The following is a 24,050-nucleotide window of genomic DNA, read 5'->3' as shown; positions in this document are numbered from 1 at the left end:
AAGTCAGGATTTTCAAAATTATTATTTTTTTCTAGGAAGTATATATTTAATTTCTTATACATGTTCTAAATTTGTCATGTTTCTTCCCAAACGTAAGTACTACCAAATCTTGTTTTCACCTAAAAGATTTAATCTTGTATAGTAGATTGATTTAGTGGCCTGATAAATTTCTAAATAAACCCAGTCTAACCTAACCCTTGATTTTCTTTAATTAATTATACTCAGGCGCGCCTGGGTGGTTCAGTCATTTGGCCATCTGACTCTTGATTTTGGCTCAGGTCATGATCTCAGAGTTTGTGAGTTCAAGCTCCACATTGGGCTCCGCAGTGTGGAACCTGCTTGGGATTCTCTCTCTCACTCTCTCCCTGGCCCTTTGTCTCTCTGTCTTTCAAAATAAATTTTTAAAAATACTTACACTTAAAAGAGATTCCTAAAATTTTACTATGACAAATTTCAACCAGTGCAAGAGTAGAGAAAATAGTATAATGAACCCCCATCATCAGCTTTAACAATTAGTGAACTCAAGGCTAATCTATACCTCCATCCACTTTATTCTTTTCCACCCCCACACCAAGTTATTTTGAAACAAATTGTAGACATCATATTATTTCACCCATGAGTATATCAGCAACTAATCTAAAAATAAAGACTTAAAATCACAAGTATAGTACCATCATCACACCAGTAATTATTTAAAACCTCAAATTTAGGTATTGGTAGAAGTACGAGTAGTAATGGTAAGGATTGATGCTGTGCTTGGTTTTTTATATCGTTTAGCTGGTAAGACCGAATAGTAATATCTCCACTTATAGCTATAAAAATCCAATAGTTACCAGTAAACTCATAAAAGGTCACTTACATTCTATGTTTATGTCACTGTCTGTCATTCTGTACTAAATGTCTTCGTCTTTTTCTATTGTAGGCTCCGTATGTATATGTACCTGTTTAGCCCGACACCCTATAGCACGCATTTGTCTACTTCTCTCTCTTGTCTTTCTCTTTACCTCCGTTTCTGACTTTGGCCTTTCTCGGTGACATCTCTCTTTACCTGTATATCCGTGCTTGTCTCTCTGTCTGTTCTTCCCTATCTTTCCCTTCCCTTTCTTCCTTTAACACCTCAGAGTATAGGAAAAATAGAAGGAAGCCGAGGATGGTTTTGTCTTGCCTTTTCTTAAATTAAAATTCTTAATTCACATGTGCAGCATAATTGTTTAGCTCTGAAAATTTAAGTATTTTTATTTGTGATTTTTGGGGTTTTCTTCTATGATTCACTAGATCTTAAGAGCAAAAAAAAAGAATCCCCATTCCCAATTTGAGGGAAGCAAGCCATGGCTGTTTGTAACCATTAGGGCCCAATCACTCATCTTCATAAACTAACAGGAAGAATTTCTTATTTGAAGTTGCCCTTTAAGGATATCACGTATAAAGTTATTTAATTCTGGGGCGCCTGGGTGGCGCAGTCGGTTAAGCGTCCGACTTCAGCCAGGTCACGATCTCGCGGTCCGTGAGTTCGAGCCCCGCGTCAGGCTCTGGGCTGATGGCTCAGAGCCTGGAGCCTGCTTCCGATTCCGTGTCTCCCTCTCTCTCTGCCCCTCCCCCATTCTCTCTCTGTCTTAAAAATAAATAAACGTTGAAAAAAAATGTTTTAAAATAAAGTTATTTAATTCTGTGCTACATTTTACAGCAGAAAGACACTGTGATTGCTAAATGGCCTTAAATCAAACCTCTCCTCCCTTAAAGCGTGAGAATTGCAAATCTCCCAAAATTTCTATGTAATTTAGCAAAATCTGTAGGTATCTGTATACTTATATTACACTATATATTATTGTATATTATATATATTATACATTGTATGTTATACATTATATAAATTACATATTATACATTCTGTACATCGCACATTATACATCGTATTACATACGTAATGATTCTAAAAATTTATAGGAAATACAGAGAGCAAATAAATCTCATGCACTGATTATATTACCTTTCTTTCTCAAGACTAAGTAAATGTTATTAGTGTAGAGTAACTGAATCCTTTGCTATCTTTAACAGTTTCCATAGGACTGTGCCCTATCTGCTGTTTATGTTGCTTAAATTCAGCTTGTCCTTTGTCATTTAGTGAGATCCTAAGACTTAAACTGTATTTATGTTAACCAAAAAGGAACATTTCACTGCTAAAAGCAGTAGTCGGCTAAACCAGCTCAACTCTGCACCTTAGTGGTGTTCATTTTCCCTCTTGTTTTTAATGACTGGCATTACTTTACCTGTGCAACCCTTAAATAAGTTGGCTATAGAAAAGAAATCATACATTTTTCCAAGAGAAATCTTGGCAATCTTTATTCTTAATACTGTAGTACCTTTTCATTGTAGTTGTTTAAAGTTTTGAAAGCAGAATGTGTAAATCTCATTGTACTTGTATTTCTGGGAGATGGATAAACAGCAAGTTGCACATGTGGGAGATACTGATACAGAGGATTCATTCTCAAGTATATGATTAGGTGTATATTCCAATCTGTTACACCAGTTTATGCTAACCAAAAAGGGGCACATAATTTCCCCTATAGAAATTTGTGTTGTCATTCTGTCCTTCTGGTCTCAGTTTCTTGCCTGTGTTTGATGCAGACCTGGTAGGACCTGGATTTTAAAGTTCCCTCTTGGGGCTCCTGGGTGGCTCATTCAGTTAAGCATCTGACTTTAACTCAGGTCACGATCTCATGGTTTGTGAGTTCGAGTCCTACATCAGGCTGTCAGCTCAGAGCACACTTTGGATCCTCCGGCTCCTTCTCTCTATGCCCGTCCGCTGCTCATACGTATGCACGCATGCGCTCTCTCGCTCTCTCAAAAATAAAAACATTTTTTTAAAGTTCCCTCTGACCATTCTAATATGCGGGCTAATATGTTTTTCTGTGAAGTTGGTTCTTAATAAATGATTACTACTCATTCACGCTAATCTATGGGACCTTATAATGATTTGCTTCATTACGTGGAAACATACTTTATCCAGTGCTATTCCTTTTCACCTCCCGTGAGAATGGTTCTGGCCTCACTGCATAAATTCTAGAGCACTATCTCCAAAATAATTGTGTTTAAAATGTGATTGGGGGACCTGGGTGACCCAATCGGCTGAATGTCCGACTTTGGTTCATGATCTCATGGTTCGCTGCTGTCAGCTTGTCCGCGCAGAGCCTGCTTCGGATCCTCTGTCCCCCTCTCTCTGCCCCTCTCCCACTTGTGCTCCCCCCTCCAAAAAGATATGATTAGAATAATTGTTTAATTTGCAGTAAATTTTGAATAACTGGTAAACAGTCTGGGATTCAAAATGCCCTTATAATTCCTTCCTTCATTCCATGTTGGAATGATCAGGTATTTTGTCATGCCATTGCAACATATATATAGAAAGAGAAACTTTCAACCTCCACTCAAAAATACAGTCACATCTTTTTTTTTTTTTCCTAAATTTTTTTTCCACGTTTTTATTTTATTTTTGGGACAGAGAGAGACAGAGCATGAACGGGGGAGGGGCAGAGAGAGAGGGAGACACAGAATCGGAAACAGGCTCCAGGCTCCGAGCCATCAGCCCAGAGCCCGACGCGGGGCTCGAACTCACGGACCGCGAGATCGTGACCTGGCTGAAGTCGGACGCTTAACCGACTGCGCCACCCAGGCGCCCCAAAAATACAGTCACATCTTAATTATCTGTAGTGGGGTAGGGAGCGATGAGGTTAGAACAGGGAAGAAGAATAGAGTAGCGTAGGTAATTACAACAGGAACAATATTTGCAGCTCCTGCTTTCTTCAGGGTGGGCGGGAAAATGAAAAACAGCATTAGGAGTCGTGTCAGTGTACCCGATACTACCCTCAAGGTTTGACGATTCACCAGAAGGACTCACAGAACCCAGAAAAGTCGTTATACTCATGGTTATGATTTATTACAGTGAACGGATATAGAGTAAAATCAGCAAAGGAAAAATACACGTAGAGCAGAGTCCAGGAGAAACCAGGTATGAGTTTCCAGTTGTCCTCTCCCAGTGGAGTTACACAGGGGTGCACTTGATTCCCGTCAATGATATGTGACAACGTACAAAGCATTGCCAACCAGGGAAGCTCACCTGAGCCTTGGTATCCAGAATTTTTATTGCCCTGGCGGTGGGGATGGGGTGGTGGTGGTGGTGTCAGTCTTGTAGACATGGAATGCATGCAAGACTGACCTTAGCTACTCAGAATCCATCCCTGCACAGGTCAAACTGATACAATGTAGCTCAGGACCCTGGGTGAGTGGGGGGGAAAAAAAAGGTATTCACCTTAAATCACATTGTTGACATAAAATATCTGGTGTGGTCCAATATCTCAGGTATGAAGAGTCTTATCAGGCAGGATATTACCAGGTCTCAGAGGTTATTTTTTCCAGGAGCTAATCAAGGACCAGTTGTTTTTTGGAATGTGCAAGGTTTGAGTACCCCAAGTCTGCTGAGTTAACCCTTTACTGCAAAATAGCTCAGGGACCTCAGAAGAAATAAAGGCTTTGGGATAATGGCTGAGGAATGTGCTGAGATGTGTGGATGCAACCAGAGGCTCTCCTGGAAGAAAAGGAGAAAGGTAGCCTAAAGTGCAAAGCATTCTTCACCAGAGGATATCCACATATAAGTAATTGCAAGAGTTTCTTTAGCGAACAATTTGAATTTGCAGATGTTTGTTATTGGCCAGTCTCTGAGTAGTTAAAATTCTTACATGGTTCAGGTTAAATGAATGGAAAAAGAACTGGGCTATTTTCTGTGTACTTGTATTATTTTTAAAGGCTGCTTGGTTTTTCTGTAGGCCTCTTATCTTTTCGGAAGACCTATTAGTCATACTAATTACCAAGGAAGGTTAGTAAATCCTGAAGAACTTGATCCTAACAAGACCACGTGGCAAGTCGGTTGCCTGTAACTACTTTGTGATCCTTCTCCCTAAGAGGTTTTGCCATTTTTGTCAGTATTTTTCTTGCTTAGAGAAGTTTTGTTTATCTAAAAGTAATGGTTGAATTAAACAGTTGCACATGGCAAAGATTCATCTAAGGAGCTCTAACTGTAGCATTCATTCATAAAGTGAGAACTCTTTTCAAACTGGACATATTTTTCAGGGGATAAGAGCACTCCCAAATTATACTTTTCTAGGACTATAGACCTTTCCTAAGCAATAATAGGACAATTTTATTTTTATTTATTAATTTTTTTTCAATGTTTGTTTATTTTTAAGAGACAGAGAGAGACAGAGCATGAGTTGGGGAGGGGCAGAGAGAGAGGGAGACAGAATCCAAAGCAGGCTCCAGGCTCTGAACTGTCAGCACAGAGCCCAATGTGGGGCTTGAACTCAGGAACTGCGAGATCTTGACCTGAGCTGAAGTCGGACACCTAACCAACTGAGCCACACAGGCACGTCTTATTTTTATTCTTTTAAGTTTATTTTTATTTATTTTGAGAGAGACTGAGACAGAGCGAGTGGGGAAGGGTCAGAGAGAGAAGAAACAGAGAATCCCAAGCACGTTTCCTGCTGCCAGCACAGAGCCCAATGTGGGGCTTGAACTCACGAAACTGCAAGATCATGACCTGAGCTAAAACCAAGAGCCGGTTGTTCAACCGACTGAGCCACCCAGGCACCCCAATATTAGGGCAATTTTATGTGGCAGTCCAATGTTTGTAGGGTAGCTTGCTCCAACTTAATAAAAGGAGACTAGGGGCGCCTGGGTGGCGCAGTCGGTTAAGCGTCCGACTTCAGCCAGGTCACGATCTCGCGGTCGGTGAGTTTGAGCCCCGCGTCAGGCTCTGGGCTGATGGCTCAGAGCCTGGAGCCTGTTTCCGATTCTGTGTCTCCCTCTCTCTCTGCCCCTCCCCCGTTCATGCTCTGTCTCTCTCTGTCCCAAAAATAAATAAATGTTGAAAAAAAAATAAAAAAAATAAAAGGAGACTATAGGTATAGATCTGGTGATAGTTATTTATATTCTTGTTCAGAATCTTCAACTTTTCTTGAGGTTTGTAGGAGCAGAACAATTTCTTCCCTTCTAGTTTCTTTGCCTTGTCTAATAATTAAATTGACATAAGACAGATTAACAGGAGTAAAACAAGTTTAAATTCATACATATGGGAGCTTCCTAAAAATATGAGACTCCAAAGAAGTGACCAAAGCAGACAACTTTTATACCTTTTAGACAGGAAGGCAATCCATTTATGAAGAATTGACAAGACAAAGGGGTTTGGGCTTAGAGTAGTAAATTAGTGAAGAAGTAACAACGTTTGTTTATACAGACTTCTCAGGCCTTATATTCCCTATCTCTGGTGATAAGGATGCCTTCTTCCCTCCTGGTAGAGGAGGGGGACATTTCCTACTTTCTCAGGGGGACAAAGGAGCATCAGAGCATCAGCTGTTTCTCGGGTAACTTTAATTCAAAATAATCCAGATGCCAAAGTAGCACATTTTGGCGAGCCAATTCTGCCCCCTGTCAGGTTTATCATCTATTCCTCTGTCCCTGAACTACCATTTGGACTTGGTCTCTGCTCTTCCCGGCTTCAACAGCTGTCGAGCTCCCTGTGTGGAACTGGCTGTGCCATCTTAAGAATGTTTCTTCATATTTACTATCCAGCCCATGTCCTCCTCTGGCTTTTTCATGATAACATCTCTGATCTAGACCTTTGTCCTTGACCTTTTGGTCTGCTCTTCTTGCAGAAAGCCTGCTGTATTACGTTAAAAATATAAATCTTAAGGTAACTTAAAATTATCACTTGGATAGTGGAATACAGGTTTTGTCTCCTATTTTGTGTTTTTATTTTTTTAATGTTTATTTCTTTATTTTGAGAGAAAGAGGGAGCATGCAAGCAGGGGAAGGTTAGAGAGAAGGAATCCCAAGCCGACTCCGCGCTGTCTGTGCAGAGCCCGACTTGGGGCTCGAACTCAATGACTGTGAGATCATGACCTGTGCCAAAATCAACAGTCGGATGCTTAACTGACTGAGCTACCCAGGTGCCCCTCTTTTATTTTTTAAATCTACTTTTATTTTTATAGTTTTCAGATATCTGGGTGGTATTTAAGTAGGACACATTTGGCATTACAGTTGAATTTACAATTATGCAGTGAACCCACAGATGAAACCTTGTATTCATGGTTAAAAACAAAACAAAACTAATCTTAACACCTTCCTTCTAGAAGCCCTCATTAGTCAAGTATTTTTGAACGTTAAGTGGATTCATCATGATCTTTCAGATGTGTTTTTAATAGTTTAAGATTTTTTCATCTAAATTATCATTGTTAATTTCTCAAATGCTTTTGCATATTTTTCTTCTTTGCCTCCTGCAATCTAAACAAAAATTACAAAAATTACATTCTTACCTATTCTTAGAACATGGAATAAAAGTCTTAATCTACAGTGCTCAGTACTTTATTTTCTTTCTTACTATCATTAATATCTCACACATTCCTTCTAAGATTTCATATGCCCAGATGTGTTTTGCAACAGATCCAAGCAGAAATCAGTGCCTCTTAGATATTAAAATTAAGGCTTAACTCAACCCTGGGTCACACACCAGTCTCTTTGTCTTGCTGTATTTTTTCCCATTGCCTTTATCGCCTTGTATAACGTACTGTATGATTTTTACATTTTATTATATTTGTGATCTGTCTTATCCACTGGAATGTAATTTCTATGCAGAGATTTTATTCACTGATATCTTCCCAGGGCCCGGCACTTGGCTGCTATCCACTGAATGTTAAATGAATGAATCAATAAACCCTCACTGAATGCACTCTCCTACCTGTATCTTGATTCTCATAGTTTTTTTAATTTTTTGTGATTCCATCATTTGAGGCTTTCAAGTTCTTTTATTTTCCTTTTCCTTTCCATCATGTATGTGTTTCTTTTTCACCTAAGTTCAGTTTGTTTTCCCCAAATGTGCTATTATACAAGGTCATCCAATCTGATCGTCTCTCACTACTCACCTTCTTTATATTCCTGCTTCACTTAAAATTTGAAAAATTGAAGGCTGCAAACTTTCTGATTCCATACTCCATGAAATGCCTTGAATATTATCATTGTTCTAGTAAACATGTACATTACTTTAGATGATAGCAATATTCTGAGACTCTCTTATGTGCCCTTGTGTCCCTCAAAGGTAACACCACTTGGTAAAATGGTCTTCAGACTTTATAATTATTAAATACATTAAATCGTGCTGTTCAATATTTTGTTTTATGATGATACCTTTTAGGAATCTATTTAATGTTAACATAAAAATTTCATGCATAATACCCTACGACCCAACAATTGGACTACTAGGCATTTATCCACGGGATACAGGTGTGCTGTTTTGAAGGGACACATGCACCCCAATGTTTATAGCAGCACTATCAACAATAGCCAAAGTATGGAAAGAGCCCAAATGTCCATCGATGGATGAATGGATAAAGAAGATGTGGTATATATATATATATACAATGGAGTATTACTCGGCAATCAAAAAGAATGAAATCTTGCCATTTGCAACTACATGGATGGAACTAGAGGGTATTATGCTAAGTGAGATGAGTCAGTCAGAGAAAGACAAAAATCATATGACTTCACTCATAGGAGGACTTTAAGACACAGAACAGATGAACATAAGGGAAGGGAAGGAAAAATAATATAAAAACAGGGAGGGGGACAAAACAGAAGAGACTCATAAATATGGAGAACAAACTCCGTATGGAGTGGAGGGGCTGTGGGAGGGGGGATGGGCTAAATGGGTAGGGGCACTAAGGAATCTACTCCTGAAATCATTGTTTCGCTATATGCTAATTTGGATGTAAATTTTAAAAAATAAAAAATAAAATTAAAAATATATATATCTAAAAAATTAAATGCATAACATTAATTTTCTATCCTCTAAATTTAGGTACAAGTTATGGAAGAGAAATTAAAAGCAGCTAATATTCAAACCAGTGAATCAGAGACAAGGTTGTATAAAAAGTGTCAAGATCTGGAGACCCTAATACAGGAAAAAGATGACATTATTCAAAACTTGGAATTGCAACTTGAGGAACAGGTTGGGAAGAATTTGATCATTACAGTCTAAATACATGCATTTTAAATGCATTCTTACAGAGGTTAAAGAGAGAGAGAGCCCAAACTTCTGAATTTGGGTCAGAAATCTCATTTATTTGGTCAACTCATGGAGTCTAATCACATTTGTTGGTGAAAGGCACAAGTAAAATGGCATTTTCTTTAAGTCTGGGTGATTCCAAGGCCATATCTAACACTTTTTGGATGTGACTGTGCTCCTTAACATTCAAACTTTAGACTTTTAACTTGAAAACACTTGATTAGCAGCAGGCATTTCTGTCTGTGAAATGTTTGAAATAGATGTTTGCCTTAACATTTTTAGGGTGTTGGAAATATTTATGGAACATTGTATTTTAAATGTATGTTTGATGCTAATCCTTCTGTTTAAAAATGTGCATACTGTTTTAAACCACTTTATTGAGATTAAGTATAGTTTCTAGTTTATTTTAAAATTTTATTAAGAAAAAAAATTGCATTGGGGCGCCTGGGTGGCTCAGTCGGTTAAGCGTCCGACTTCAGCTCAGGTCACGATCTCGCGGTCCGTGAGTTTGAGCCCCGCGTTGGGCTCTGGGCTGATGGCTCGGAGCCTGGAGCCTGCTTCCGATTCTGTGTCTCCCTCTCTCTCTGCCCCTCCCCTATTCATGCTCTGTCTCTCTCTGTCTCAAAAATAAATAAAGGTTAAAAAAAAATTTTTTTTTAAAAAAGAAAAAAATTTGCATTGACATAATTTGTTTAGGGGCACCTGGGTGGCTCAGTTGGTTAAGCGCCCGACTCTTGATTTTGGCTCAGGTCATGATCCCAGGGTCATGGGATCAAGCCCCATGACAGCCTCCTCAGTGAGCATGGAGCCTGCTTAAGATTCTCTCTCTCCCCCTGCTTCTCCCCACCCCCTCTAAAAGATAAAAAATAAAGGGTTATTTGCTTAAATCATCATTTAGCATCATTTAAATATGACCACTATGAAATTATTAAGTACTTTAAATTGTTTTTTATCTTAACCGTTTATTTTCATTTCTCTGGGGATCGGTCCTTGTTTAGCTCAGTGGTTTTTAACTTTTCACCACGACCCACCTCCCACCCACTGTGATTTATATGACAGTCATATTCTTGTAATTTTATGACCATAACCAGATTTTAAGGTTGGTAAATGTGAGCTAGAGTTTTTTTCTTTCATTTTTTTTCTGGGTCTTTTAAAACTGTATTAAAAAAAACAAATAAAAACTTGCATTTGAGGGGAAAACAAACCATGCTCCAGGGGAGATTCTAATTTTCCTCTCCCTAGCCTGGTTGACTGCTATCCCACTGTTATAAACCCTAGACCATTTACAGAAATCGTTTACTTTATTGATAAATTCAGTGGATGGATTTCAATATATGATCTTTTAGAGAAAGCAGTTGTTCAAACTAATAATATTTGCATATGCCTTTGTGTTTGCTATTATATCTGCTGGACAATTGTTTTATTTTTTACTCTATTTGAAGTATTTTACTGTATATTGAAGGTCAATGTGTTAACTTGGTAACAGGTTTTAAGTGAATTTGTCTATCATATTTATGATGTAAAATTTCCAGATCACTGAGCCTATGTTTGAACTAAACTGCTAATGTTATTTCAGAAACAAATAAGGATACAAGAAGCTAAAATAATAGAAGAGAAAGCAGCTAAGATCAAAGAATGGGTAACACTTAAATTAAATGAGGTATTTATTGCTATATCTTGCCTTTTCTTTACCTTTTACTTCTTTTGAATAGATAAGTCATCAGAATATCTGATCATTCTGAATGAAACAAAATTCTGATCAGTTGGTGGTGCTGCTGTCTTTTGGTAAACATGAGACAGGTAGCTTTTATTTTTACGTCCAATGTATTTCTAAAATTAAAAATATTGATAGGCTCGTAGTAAACAGCTTAAGTAGCCCCATTCTAACTAGTTGATTTTAGTTCTAATTAGTTAATTTTAAATAGTTATAGAACATATGTGTGTATATCATAAAATTAATGTGTTCAGTATCATCTTGAGAAGAACGCATTAGTTTATATGGCACATTAAATGCTGAAATAATTTGGTTTAAAATAATTTTATAGTGGGAAAGGCATGGGGGTGAAAATATTTGAAACTCTCAGCTTTAGGGGCACCTGGGTGGCTCAGTCAGTTGAGCATCTGTCTCTTGATTTTGGCTCAGGTCATGATCTCAGGGTCGTGGGATTGAGCCCCTTGTTGGACTGCTGATCACGGAGCCTGCTTGAGATTTTCTGCCCCTGTCTCCTGCTTGTGCTCTCTAAAAAAAAAAAAAAAAAAAAAGTCACAGTTCTGGAAAAAATAAATATAAAGCCATGATTATCTAGGTTGATAACTATGCTGATAAATTCATCTGATATTTTCTCATCATTTCTTTCGTATTTTGCTTACATGTAATTAGGTAGTAACATTTTAAAAATTCATAATTTATTAGTACATTTTAGAAATGTTATTCCTGTATAAAAGAATACAATTATGTCCTTTCAGCTGGAAGTAGAGAATCAGAATCTTCGTTTGATCAACCAAAATCAAACTGAAGAGATAAGAACAATACAGTCAAAACTACAAGGTATGAGTATTTTGACTAAGATAGCTTAGTTTGGGTTTATTAGGCTATATGGAATTTTACTGTTGAGCACTTAAAATAGGACTAGCACAACCAAATAATTGAATTTTACGTTTTATTTAATTTGAGTGGATTTTAATTTAAATAGCCAACATGTCCATATCAGCACAGCTAGCCAATTGGAGATAACCCAACAGGGGTAATATTAATTTGAATGTTTAATTTCAGGTATGTTTGCTTAAAAAACATCAGTTATTTTATTTTCTGTTTTCACTTGCATTGCAGTGATATTCAATAGTGATTGAAATTCTTATAGCCTGAATATTTTGAGCAACATTTTATAATAAGAATAATAAACTCTTTGCATTTTTTAATGCTTTGGGTTACTTTCTTCCTTTTCAACTCAAAAGCCTAAAGATGGGTGGTAGAGTTAGAGATAGAGATTTACTTAGTATGCTATTTTGGTGATCACCACTCAAGTGCACATTGAGCTGAAGACAAGATGAATCCACAGGGTTATTAGACCCTGGGCTAGTCTAGTGGTTTTCAAACTTATTTAGTAACAGAACCCTTTTCAAAACAGTATTTTTTTATCAAGATATAAAACAGTGAAAGCAGTGTTAGGTGATGGGTCCATAGTGTTGCAGACTCGCTTTACTCATGCCTCACCTTTTTTTTTTTTTTTTTTAATTTTTGTTAATAATTTATTTTTTTAATTTACATTCAAGTTAGTTAGCATATAGTGCAATAATGATTTCAGGAGTAGATTCTTTAATGCCCCTTACCCATTTAGCCCTTCCCCCTCCCACAACCCTTCCAGTAACCCTCTGTTTGTTCTCCATATTTAAGACTCTCTTATATATTCGTCCCCATCCCTGTTTTTATATTATTTTTGCTTCCCTTCCCTTATGTTCATCTGTTTTGTATCCTAAAGTCCTCATATGAGTGAAGTCATATAATATTTGTCTTTCTCTGACTAATTTCGCTTAGCATAACACCTTCTAGTTCCACCACGTAGTTGCAAATGGCAAGATTTCAATCTTTTTGGTTGCTGAGTAATACTTCATTGTGTATATATACCACATCTTCTTTATCCATTCATCCATCAGTGGACATTTGGGCTCTTTCCATACTTTGGCTATTGTTGACAGCGCTGCTATAAACATTGGGGTGCATGTGCCCCTTCAAAACAGCACACCTGTTTCCCTTGGATAAATACCTAGTAGAGCAATTGCTGGGTCATACGGTAGTTCTATTTTTAATTTTTTGAGGAAGCTCCATCCTGTTTTCCAGAGTGGCTGCACCAGTTTACATTCCCACCAGCAGTGCAAAAGAGATCTTCTTTCTCCGCATCCTCACCAACATCTGTTGTTGCCTGAGTTGTTAATGTTAGCCATTCTGACAGGTGTGAGGTGGCATCTCATTGTGGTTTTGGTTTGTATTTCCCTGATGATGAGTGATGTTGAGCATTTTATCATGTGTTGATTGGCCATCTGGATGTCATCTTTGGAGAAGTGTCTATTCATGTCTTTTGCCCATTTCTTCACTGGATTATTTGTTTTTTTGGGTGTGGAGTTTGAGAAGTTCTTTATAGATTCTGGATACTAACCCTTTATCTGATATGTTGTTTGCAAACATCTTCTCCCATTCTGTCGGTTGCCTTTTAGTTCTGCTGATTGTTTCCTTCACTGTGCAGAAGCTTTTATTTTGATGAGGTCCCAGTAGTTTATTTTTGCTTTTGTTTCCCTTACCTCTGGAGACGGAGACGTGTGGAGTAAGAAGTTTCTGAGGCCAAGATCAAAGAGATTTTTGCCTGCTTTCTCCTCAAGGATTTTGATGGCTTCCTGTCTTACATTTAGGTCTTTCATCCATTTTGAGTTAATTTTTGTGTATGGTTTAAGAAAGTGGTCTAGGTTCATTTTTCTGCATGTCGCTGTCCAGTTTTCCCAGCAGCACTTGCTGAGGAGACTGTCTTTTTTCCATTGGATACTCTTTCCTGCTTTGTCAAAGATTAGCTGGCCATATGTTTGTGGATCCATTTCTGGGTTCTCTATTCTGTTCCATTGATTTGAGTGTCTGTTTTTGTGCCAGTACCATACTGTCTTGATGATTACAGCTTTCTGATACAGGTTGAAGTCCGTATTCATGCCTCTTCTTTCACCCACTATGACATTTCCACAAAGCCCTGGGATTTCACAGAATTCATTGGAAAAATACTGGCATTGTAGAGGTGCATGGGCTTTGAAGTCAACTTTAACGCCCTACAATTTCATAACTGTGTTACATTTCTGGATTTTTTTTTTTTTATATCAGTAAAATGGTAATGGTAATAGTGCCTTCCTGGTTCCACAAGAGGTTGTCGATTTTAAGACCTATGAAATTGTTTTGTCTAATGCATGTTAATACTTATGGCTCTCATTTTGTAAGGGAAAAAGCTCCTGTTTTCCTTTTCCCTCAATGCATCTGACACCAGATGTGTGCAAGTTTTTCCCACACAAAGCAATTCTCCGGTTCCCAGAAGACACAAACTGGGTGTCCTACAAATTTAACTCAATTCTGATATTATCTACTTAAAATTAGCATCAGATCTTACAGCTTAAAGGCTTGTTCCCACAAAACTACCCCCCACCACATCAGATACCACTTCAAACACAGTTGTAAGTATCGGTTTTCAGCCCCACTTCTGCCAAACTGGGTCTAAATCAAAGGTTCCCACGACCCTCCTCAGGTTTGATAATTTTCTAGAGCAGCTCACAGAACTCAAACAAACACTTTACTTACCAGATTACTGGTTTATTACAAAAGATATAACTTAGGAACCGCCAGATGGAAGAGATGTAGAGGGCGAGGCTTAGAGAAGGGGCATAGAGCTTCCATGCTCTCTCTGTGCACACCACCCTCCCAGCGCCTTCACTTGTTCATCATCCTGGAAGCCCATCCTTTTGGGTTTTTATGGCAGCTTCATTATGTCAGCTTGACTGACTGAATCATTGGCCATTGGTGATTAAGTCAATTTTCAATCCTCCGCTCCCCTGAGGTCAGAGGTAGGGTGGGGGGAGGATGTGGCTCGTTGGTCCAACCTTCTAATCCCCCCTCCCCCCCCCCCCCCCCCCCCCCCCCCCCGTGGTTGGTTCCCCAGGCAACCAGCCCCCATCCTGAGGCTATTTAGGGGCTTTCCAAAAATCACCTCATCAACACAAACTCTGATGTCGTTGAAAGAGCTTGTTCTGAAAACAAAAGACACTTTTATTGCTCTTACCACTTAGAAAATCCCAAGGGTTTTAGGAGCTGAATGCCGGGAACCATGGATGTAGACCAAGATATATATTTCTTCTATCACACAGTTTCTCCACCTGTATGATGAGAAGTCAGTGTCTACCTAGTTGATTTGGAATTCCATATTTACATATGGAATCATTGACACAGATTGAATATAATAAGCCTACTCTGAAAAAGCTGATATTTTACCTGATATTCTTAGCTTGTAATTCTAGTCTTCAGTGGCAGTCTCTTCAGTCTTGTAGACTAAGGGGTATTAATCCTTGGGGCCTTGGCTTGGACTGGAGAAGAATAGATACAATCATGTAGATATAGTATAGTACTTTAAAAATGTATATGCAAATATATGATTATTAAAATACTGTGGATTAGTTCTGTGAAAGATAATCAACATGAGAATAATAAAAGTACACCCAAAAGAATACACTATAGATAAGATATTTTTCTTATGCTCCACTCAGTTATCAGCTGCTATTTAATTTAACCCTTTGGTGCTCTCCCAGAGGTAAGAATTTAATTTTTTTGGAAACTTTTCTTACTATCACTGGGATCTCCATGCTTTTAATCTTGTAAACAGGGGTGTTAGAAGATGGATTAAATCTGTAATTAATCACTGCATGAGCTATCTAAATTCTCTGTCTAGAAACTGCCCCTTCTCCTTTTTTTTCCTCTAACGCAGTGATGAAGGGTCGCCATATTGTGGTCATGTTACATCAAGCCCCTCTTTCTGCTCTCTTGGAAGAAGCAAACCGAAAACTAAGATAGCAAAAGCTATTACAGTGATCATGTGATATTTGCCCCAGTGATGATCTGAATTTCCTTTAGTTGTCTTGGCAACTTTCCTCACCATTAGTAGCATTACTACCTAATCAAATTTTACCAGTTCTTGACTGCTATTTACCAGTACGTGACTTTGCAAGAAGCAACAACCTCTACTTGTTTACAATCTGTTTTTTATTTGTTTGTGTTTTTGTTTGAGAACTTTTTTTTTTTGAAGTTTTCTTATGTTTATTTTTGAGAGAGAGAGAGAGACAGAGCATGAGCTGGGAAGGGGCAGAGAGAGGGAAACACAGAATCTGAAGCAGGCTCCCAGCTCCGAGCTGTCAGCACAGAGCCCAGTGCGGGGCTCGAACGCACAAACTGTGAGTTCATGACCTGAGCCGAAGTCGGCTGCTCAACCGACTGAGCCACCCAGGCGCCCCTATTTGAGAACTACTTTTAAAGGGATTCAATATTTTTCTCTCTGCAGTTAAAAAATATTTAGAACATTCAAAGTATATAAACAGGTTTAAACATTAGCATGTGATGCCAGACATTGAGGTTTCCATGTTACTGTACATAAATTAAGATGAACTGCAGGCTTTTTTCTGGTATAAAGAGTAAGTTGTCCAGATCTTATATGCTTTGGTTCTGTGTTTAATAAACTATTGTAAAAAAATCCAATCTTGATTTTGATTAATGATCTTGCAGAAGTTCAGGGAAAGAAGTCATCCATTGTCTCTACACCAAAGTTCTCGGAAGGCCAGCGCCTAAGCAGTTTGACCTTTGGGTGCTTTTTATCCCGAGCAAGGAGTCCTCCTCAAGTAGTAAAATCTGTGGAAATGAGCAAGATATCATCTAAAGAACCTGACTTCACTGAGGGAAAAGACATAGAAGGTATTTATGGATTAGAAGAATCTACTTTGACATTTTTTTAAATTTGTTTTAATGTTTATTTTTGAGAGAGAGACAGAGTGTGAGTGGGAAAGGGGCAAAGAGAGGGAGACACAGGATCCAAAGCAGGCTCCAGGCTCTGAGCTGTCAGCACAGAGCCCGATGCAGGGCCTGACCTCACAAATCGTGAGATCATGACCTGAGTCGAAGTTGGACGCTCAACCAACTGAGCCACCCAAGTGCCCCTACTTTGACATTTTTTAAAAAGAAAAAATAGTTTGTTACGATTCATCCAAATATAGATTGATTTTCCTTGTTTTTTTTTTTTTTTCTTGACAAGTTGATGTTTTATGAAAATGTTTTTAAAGAGCAATCCAGCCTTTAATCTGTATAGCTAGTTATCTTGTGTGTTGTTTTGAAAGTCTTTGCCAAGAATGCATAGGAGACACTGATTTTCCTCTCTTGGTACTTTTTCCTGAAGTAGGTAGCAGTGATATTTAATTTTTTTTAAGGTTTTATTTATTTATTTTTGAGAGAGTCAGAGACAATGTGAGCAGGGGAGGGGGAGAGAGAGAGAGAGAGAGAGAGAGAGAGAGAGAGAGAGAGAGAAGGAATCCCAAGTAGGCTCCCCACTGCCAGCACAGAGCCTGATGCGGGCCTTGAACCCACAAAACCATGAGATCATGACCTGAGCCGAAACCAAGAGTTGGACGCATAACCTACTGAGCCACCCAGGTGCCCCAGTAGCAGTGATATTTAAAATTAAAAAGTTCACCTTCACACCTATAAGGTACTTGTTTTAGCTGAGTTTCACATTAGAACAATGAACTTACTATTATTTACTTAAAACATTTTAAAATTACTTGATGTTAAATATGGCATAGTAAACTTATAAAGAAAAAGAACACCAGGGGACAATTCAGTGAGTGCTTTGATTTTCCCTTTCCCGTTTTGCTTCAAAGAGGAGAATACTTGCTTTGATTTTCCCTTTTCCGTTTTGCTTCAAAGAGGAAAATATTTGATAGATGTTTTAAGTCCTGGACCTGTGTGCAGATTTCTATCCTTCTTTTGTTTGTAAAGCCCCTTTAAATTTTGCTCTGTTGTCAGCTGCTGGCTTTGCCACCTGTAGTGTGACTTTGCCCAAATATTTTAAAGGCTTGAATTTGCATCTGCTCACTTTTTAGTTCCTGCTTCCTTCCTCCAAAGGAGAAAAACTACAGCCCCAAAAGTTGTCTCTGTGCTTGGTTTTAAAATCCTGAAAACTACATAATGTTTTTCCAGTCGGAGTTCTCCTTTGCTACTTGCTTTTCTGATGTTAGTTGCAACTTTCTTCTCTTTTTTGAGAAGTCATTTTAATTTCCCCTCTACTTTCTAATGGTCAGTGAAGCATAGCTCAGTACAGTGGGGGTTGCCTGTCCTGAAGCTCTTGTTCACATGCAAATTTAACAAATTGCCTGATGCCAAGTCACAGAGTTTATTTGTTCAGCCTCTATTTCCTTGTTATTAAGGTCATATCTACGTTTAAAAGTTTCTCTTATACTCTTTTTTTTTAACGTTTATTTATTTTTGAGAGAGCGCGAGAGAGGACGCGCGCGCACAAGCAGGGGAAGGGCAAAAAGCGAGAGAGAGGATCCGAATCGGGCTCTGTGCTGACAGCAGACAGCCCGATGTGGGGCTCCAACTCACGAACTGCAAGATCATGACCTGTGCCAAAGTCAGTCGCTTAACCCACTGAGCCGCTGAGGCACCTCCTCTTACACTCTTGAACCTAAATTTTTAGCTCGCTGTTTATGAAGCCCCTGGTTCATTTCATTAATTATATGATAAACAAAAATAAGCCGTGTGGAAAGACATTGTTAAAAAACATTGTTTTTGTTGTAAAAACACATTTGTATATATGAATAAACCAAAAGTAGAGTGAGGAGGGCTTTTCTGTGTTTATGTTTCTTCATGGCTTTGCATATTTCATGTATGGAAGCCTGGGAACAAAGTTTGTTTGTTTTTTAAACTATAGCTTTGTATTTATTATGTTTAAATTTACTTATGATTTTGAAAATTTAGTTGAAAGAAGGCTGTCATTTGCTTTAAAACAGAATCAGTGGTATTCTTTGGTGGCTGCTTTTTTTGATAGTCAGAGTTGCCCTGTTTCACATTTTGCTTCTTTCATTTTAAACCATTGTCGGTTTCCTTTTACCCAACGTGTTTCTTTGTAAAAAGAGGTTTAATTTTCATACTATTCTATTGAAGTGTTAGGACTTGTATTCTATATAGAGCTTACAGTTTTCAAAGTTGGGTTTCAACAAGACACACAACTAAAGGATAATGTAAATTAACCTTATTCATACGAAAATTCCACTTTTTATAGTGTAGGTACGTAAAGCTTCGTGTACAGAGAGTTGACATTATTAAAGGCAACATGCCAATATGATGTATGCTTTTCTAGAAATGGAAATTCCAGAAAAGTCAGGCGAGAACCAAATCCAGGAAAACAACCGGGGTCCGAGAACATTGCATCAAACCACTTGTGTCTCAGAACAGAATCGGAAAACAAGAACAAGCTTTGCAACAGATGGTGGCACGTCCCAGAATTCTGGGGCTCCAGGGAGTGACTGGAGTTCGGACGAGGAAGGTGGGAGCAAAGGAAGATCCAAGAGCAGGTACACGTCCACCCTTTCCAGTCACACGTCAGAGGAAGGCGTCCAGGGTAGCAGAATGGGCAGCGAGGCGTATCTGACAGCATCTGATGACAGCAGTTCCATATTTGAAGAAGAAACTTTTGGCATAAAGAGACCGGAGCATAAGAAGCTGTATTCTTGGCAACAGGAGGCACAGTGGAAGGCTCAGAATTGTCCCCTTGGAAAGGGAAATTCTGAATCAGATAAAAAGGAGCACGATAGTTCATCGGATGAACTGAATAAAAAATTTCAGTCTCAAAGACTGGATTATTCATCTTCGTCCAGCGAGGCTAATACACCAAGCCCTATTTTGACCCCAGCTTTGACTCCAAAGCATCCTAACTCACTTTCTGGAAAAGGAACACAATTAGTGCCTTCATCAAACCTGCCACCCCCGAAGTTAAGGATTCCTAATGTTTTCAGTATAAGCGTGGCACTAGCCAAAAGGCACTTAAGCCAGCCACAGTTAAGTTCTGATAGGATGTTTGGTACAAACAGAAATGCCATCAGCATGATCCGGCCGCTCAGACCTCAGGAAACAGATCTTGATCTAGTTGATGACGACGGTACAGAAATTTTAGAGAATATGGACACTAGTTGTGATGATGGATTGTTTTCCTATGACTCCCTGGAGTCCCCTTGCTCTGACGACCAGGAAAGCTGCGACTCAGCCAAGAAGCCGGCCTGCAGCAAACCACCAACTCCGCCCCTGCACCGGTTTCCCTCTTGGGTAAATGACATTGCCGTGTGCAACGCATGCATGCTGGCTTTTTCCTAAACTGGCGTTTACGTTTTACTTTCTTCTCCTATTTCTTTTCAGGTCCAGATTGTTCTGAAAAGTCTCGGTGTTCAGAGTACCATTTCCCTTTCTCTTTCCCTACTGAGTTCTGAGTCAATTGAGAAATAAGGGAAGGTGAAGACAGGCAGGAGATCAAAGCATTATCTTTCTTACTGATAAAACTGATTTTAGAGAGTTGGTCGGCAAATGAGCTTTCCGATACTGAACTCAGAATCCGCTAGATTTATTCATCCAGTCCCAGGTAACCCTAGACCGCTAGACGTCTGTTCCTCTTGGGTAGCTTACAGCCCGGGGAAAGAACAAATGGTGTTTCTTGCATGCCTTTACTTCTCAACAGAAAGGAGCAAGGAGGGTGCTCGGCTCTGCCTGTCCAGTTTCTCATTCTAAGCTTGCCAGTCACATTAAGCCATCCCTCCTCCTTGGGAAGGAGAAATGAATGGTTGGAGAGGGACCCAGAGCGTTCAGTTACTAGAGTTCCCTGAACATGGAAGGAAACATCAGGGGTGGAGAAGAATTGTTCCTCCTACCTGTGTGATACCTTGGACAAATTCGCAACCAGGACACCTAACTCTTATTGGTCATCAGTTTTTGTGCTTAATCATTTACTTGATTAGCTTTTTTTTTTTTAATTTTTTTTCAACGTTTTTATTTATTTTTGGGACAGAGAGAGACAGAGCATGAACGGGGGAGGGGCAGAGAGAGAGGGAGACACAGAATCGGAAACAGGCTCCAGGCTCTGAGCCATCAGCCCAGAGCCCGACGCGGGGCTCGAACTCCCGGACCGCGAGATCGTGACCTGGCTGAAGTCGGACGCTTAACCGACTGCGCCACCCAGGCGCCCCTACTTGATTGGCTTTAAGAGAAATTTAATGTTACTCTTCACGAGCTTATAAATCTGTCGCTTTAATCAAAAGCATCTTCCTATGTATCTGGAGTAGATTGAAATTCCTTCCATTGAAACACTGACCATTAATACAATAGTTAGCCCATCAACTGTATGATTCTTTATAGGAATATCTACACATCACTCAATTAAAAAAATACTCTTATATTTGAAACAAACTGAAATGATCTGTTTTGTGGATTTAACATTTCCTCACATATTGCCATAGTCTAGCCTCCAGAGAAGCGTCTGGGCTGCAGGATTTTTTTTGTTTGGGGATCATCTTCTGTGATATTATTTTTTATTTAGAGATCCATGTGATTTTAAGCAAATGAAGGCAGCCATGTTTTCCTACTATAAATTCAGACCTTGAGATGTATCTGCTTTTACTTTCAAAAGAACATTTCATTGTGGTGTCCACATGAAACTGTCTGCAGTTCATTATTAAATTCTGGATAGCGCAAAAAAGGGGACGTTATTGGCATGTGAATCTCTGGAATTCCAATTATGTTATCCTTCAGGCAGTGAGGATTTGAAATTTTTGCTTCTTTTATTATGTTGAGATTTTCGGAGATTTAGGTTAGGCTTTTCAAGTTCGTTTTTTTTGGCAAACCATTTTCCTACTCTTTTGCCTTTCTCTCTTCAATTTGTTCAATCCTGAAAAAGTAGTATTGCTTTTCAAAAGCCTTCTGGCAGGGTGGCCAAGTTTGAGATTTTATTTCAGCGTTTGTTAGGTATTTTCAGGTTTCAAGGAAAAGAGATGTATTCCAGTTGCCTCAATTTATGAGAGTGTATTTTAAGGATTTTTAAGAGTTTATTTGAAGGCATAGCCCATCCTTACCAAACTGGAATATCATTCAAAATACAGTAGTCACTGTAGTGGGAAAACGTGATGTCGGCAGCACCTCTAATAGCCAACTCCTTAGAAACAGTTGACAGACACCCACTGCCCCTGGTCCAGTGTCTCAGCTTGTCCTGTCCCATCTGCGTGACTCTCCTTGTCCTCTACTGCTAACTCCCCTCCTCCACGCTGTCATGCTTCCAGCTGCCTCTCGTCTCCTGCTTATTGCCCTGTGTTTACATATCTTTCTGTTCCGCCAACTCTGCTGTTCTTCGCTGTGTGTATATCTCATTCTCAAGGAAACCACATCTGGTTCGTTCACTCAGCCACTCTCCAAACTGAAGTGTCTCAGACAGTTAGGGATCTCATGCCTGTTACCTAGCAGGCCGCTGGCCAGTCCAGTCCCAAAGAGCACAGCCTTACTACCTGCTCTGCCTTGGTTCAGACAACTGTGTCCAGGTTAGATGTGGTGCACAATTCAGGACACCGTGATTATCCATGAAGAACAACTTGGAATCCCTTTTCTCACAGAGTGCAGGGTGAATAACCTCTCCAGTACCCATTTCAGAGATTTCTCTCAAAGAAGAGAAAGCAAAATAATAACCTGCTTTTGGAATAAGATAATACGATAAATTCCATTGCCATTCTCAAATTCATTTATTATTTGGCCTCGGGTATTTTTTTTATTTTTATTTTTTAATTTTTATTTATTTTGAGAGAGAGACAGAGTGTGAGCAGGGGAGGAGCTGAGGAGAGGGAGACACAGAATCTGAAGCAGGCTCCAGGCCCTGAGCTGTCAGCACACAGCCTGATGCGGGGCTCGAACTCACAAACTGTGAGGTGATGACCTCAGCCAAAGTCGGACGCCTAACCGACTGAGCCGCCCAGGCGCCCCGAGCCTCACATATTTCTTGTACTTGATTGAAATGGACATTGAAATAAGAAGATGAAAGCACTTAAAGCTACTCTGTGATTTCTGACTTGAAGATTTTTCTCTTTTCTTTCAGCATACTCTAGAATAGTAGAATATTAAAGGTAATATTCATGTATAGTCAATGATTATGAATGCTTTCTAACCTCATGTTACAGCCGTTCAAGGTTTTCTGCGTTTTTTTCTTTAACTGTGTTTAGAATGGTAGAATACTAAACGTGGTGTTTATGTGCAATCAGTGACTATGAATAAGTTTTCTCTTACTTTTTTTCCTATCTCTTGAAAATAATTCAAAATACCAAGCAAAAACTAGGGAACAAAGATAAATAATGGAATGACTAATGGATGGAAAACGTCTGGAGTGCTGTTCACGGTGGCATATTTGTGTTGGCACCGATGACAGTTTTATAATAATGCTCTGCTCTGGTGAATATTAAATGAAGAACAAATGAAAAACATGTGTATTGAAAGTAATCATTTCTTTGCTTTAAATATCCAGTTTAAATCTCTCTTTTACATTAGGAGAGCAGAATTTATGCTGTAGCCAAATCAGGTATTCGAATGTCTGAGGCCTTCAATATGGAGAATGTTAATAAAAGTAAGTGATTTTGCATGTTGCAATGTGGATGAACCTTGATGCTAAAGGAAATAAGCGAGTCATGAAAAGATAAATACTGTGTGATTCCACTTGTATGAGATCTCTGAAGTGGTCAAATTCATAGAAACAGGAAGTGGAGGGGTGGTGACCCCAGGCTGGGTGGTTATGGGTGGGGGGGAGGGGGGGGAATAGTTGCTTAATTGGCATAGACTTTCAGATTTGCAAGATACAAAAGTTCTGGAGACTTGCTTCATAACAATGTGACTATAATTAACACTAACCGAACCATACACTTAAAAATAGTTAAAGTGGTCAATTTTATGTTGTGTTTTTTACTGCAATAAAACATGTTTAAACAAATAAGTGATTTTATATTGCCATTTCACTAACCAAGAATTGCCTAAATGTTTGAAGCCATTGGAGTAGATAGAATTATGTATTTCAGAAAATGATTTCTAAGGTTGCTGATTTACATTTTAAATTGCAATTTATTGTTACCCAATATAGGGGCACATATATGTTCAATTCTGATGCAGAAAGTACCTCTTTTTGTTTTTTATTTAAAAGAGGGTAAAGCAAACAAACTGTGAGTTTCAGCTGTTTAAAAATATCAGTCTCTATGTCCTTTTTTCCAGAGTTTAAAACTCACTCTCCCGTTGCTTTCCTTTCCCATCCCTTCCCATCCCTTCCCCTTTTCTTTCTTTCTTTCTTTCTTTCTTTCTTTCTTTCTTTCTTTCTTT

The 24,050-nt window shown here is 38.9% G+C and overlaps 1 protein-coding gene across 7 annotated transcripts in view; it reads left to right on the top strand.

The window, feature by feature from the left end:
• The window catches only part of PLEKHH2 (pleckstrin homology, MyTH4 and FERM domain containing H2), a 121,433-nt gene that overhangs the window by 31,575 nt on the left and 65,808 nt on the right, over positions 1 to 24,050 (top strand). For all 7 annotated transcript variants that reach the window (XR_005784244.1, XM_040453888.1, XM_040453887.1 and 4 more), the window contains exons 4-9: positions 8,900 to 9,049; positions 10,683 to 10,766; positions 11,573 to 11,654; positions 16,401 to 16,586; positions 19,027 to 19,988; positions 23,235 to 23,310. Coding sequence is in view for 6 of the 7 variants with exons in the window: in XM_040453888.1 (XP_040309822.1) it covers positions 8,900 to 9,049; positions 10,683 to 10,766; positions 11,573 to 11,654; positions 16,401 to 16,586; positions 19,027 to 19,988; positions 23,235 to 23,310 (1,540 nt within the window). In the remaining variant the exon portion in view is untranslated. The remainder of the gene's footprint in view (positions 1 to 8,899; positions 9,050 to 10,682; positions 10,767 to 11,572; positions 11,655 to 16,400; positions 16,587 to 19,026; positions 19,989 to 23,234; positions 23,311 to 24,050) is intronic.

This window comes from Herpailurus yagouaroundi, unplaced genomic scaffold, assembly GCF_014898765.1.
Source record: "Herpailurus yagouaroundi ecotype Mexico unplaced genomic scaffold, PumYag 210, whole genome shotgun sequence".
NCBI classification, from domain to species: domain Eukaryota; kingdom Metazoa; phylum Chordata; class Mammalia; order Carnivora; family Felidae; genus Herpailurus; species Herpailurus yagouaroundi.
Note: the sequence above shows the minus strand (reverse complement) of the source record. Positions and strands in the feature narration are given on the sequence as shown.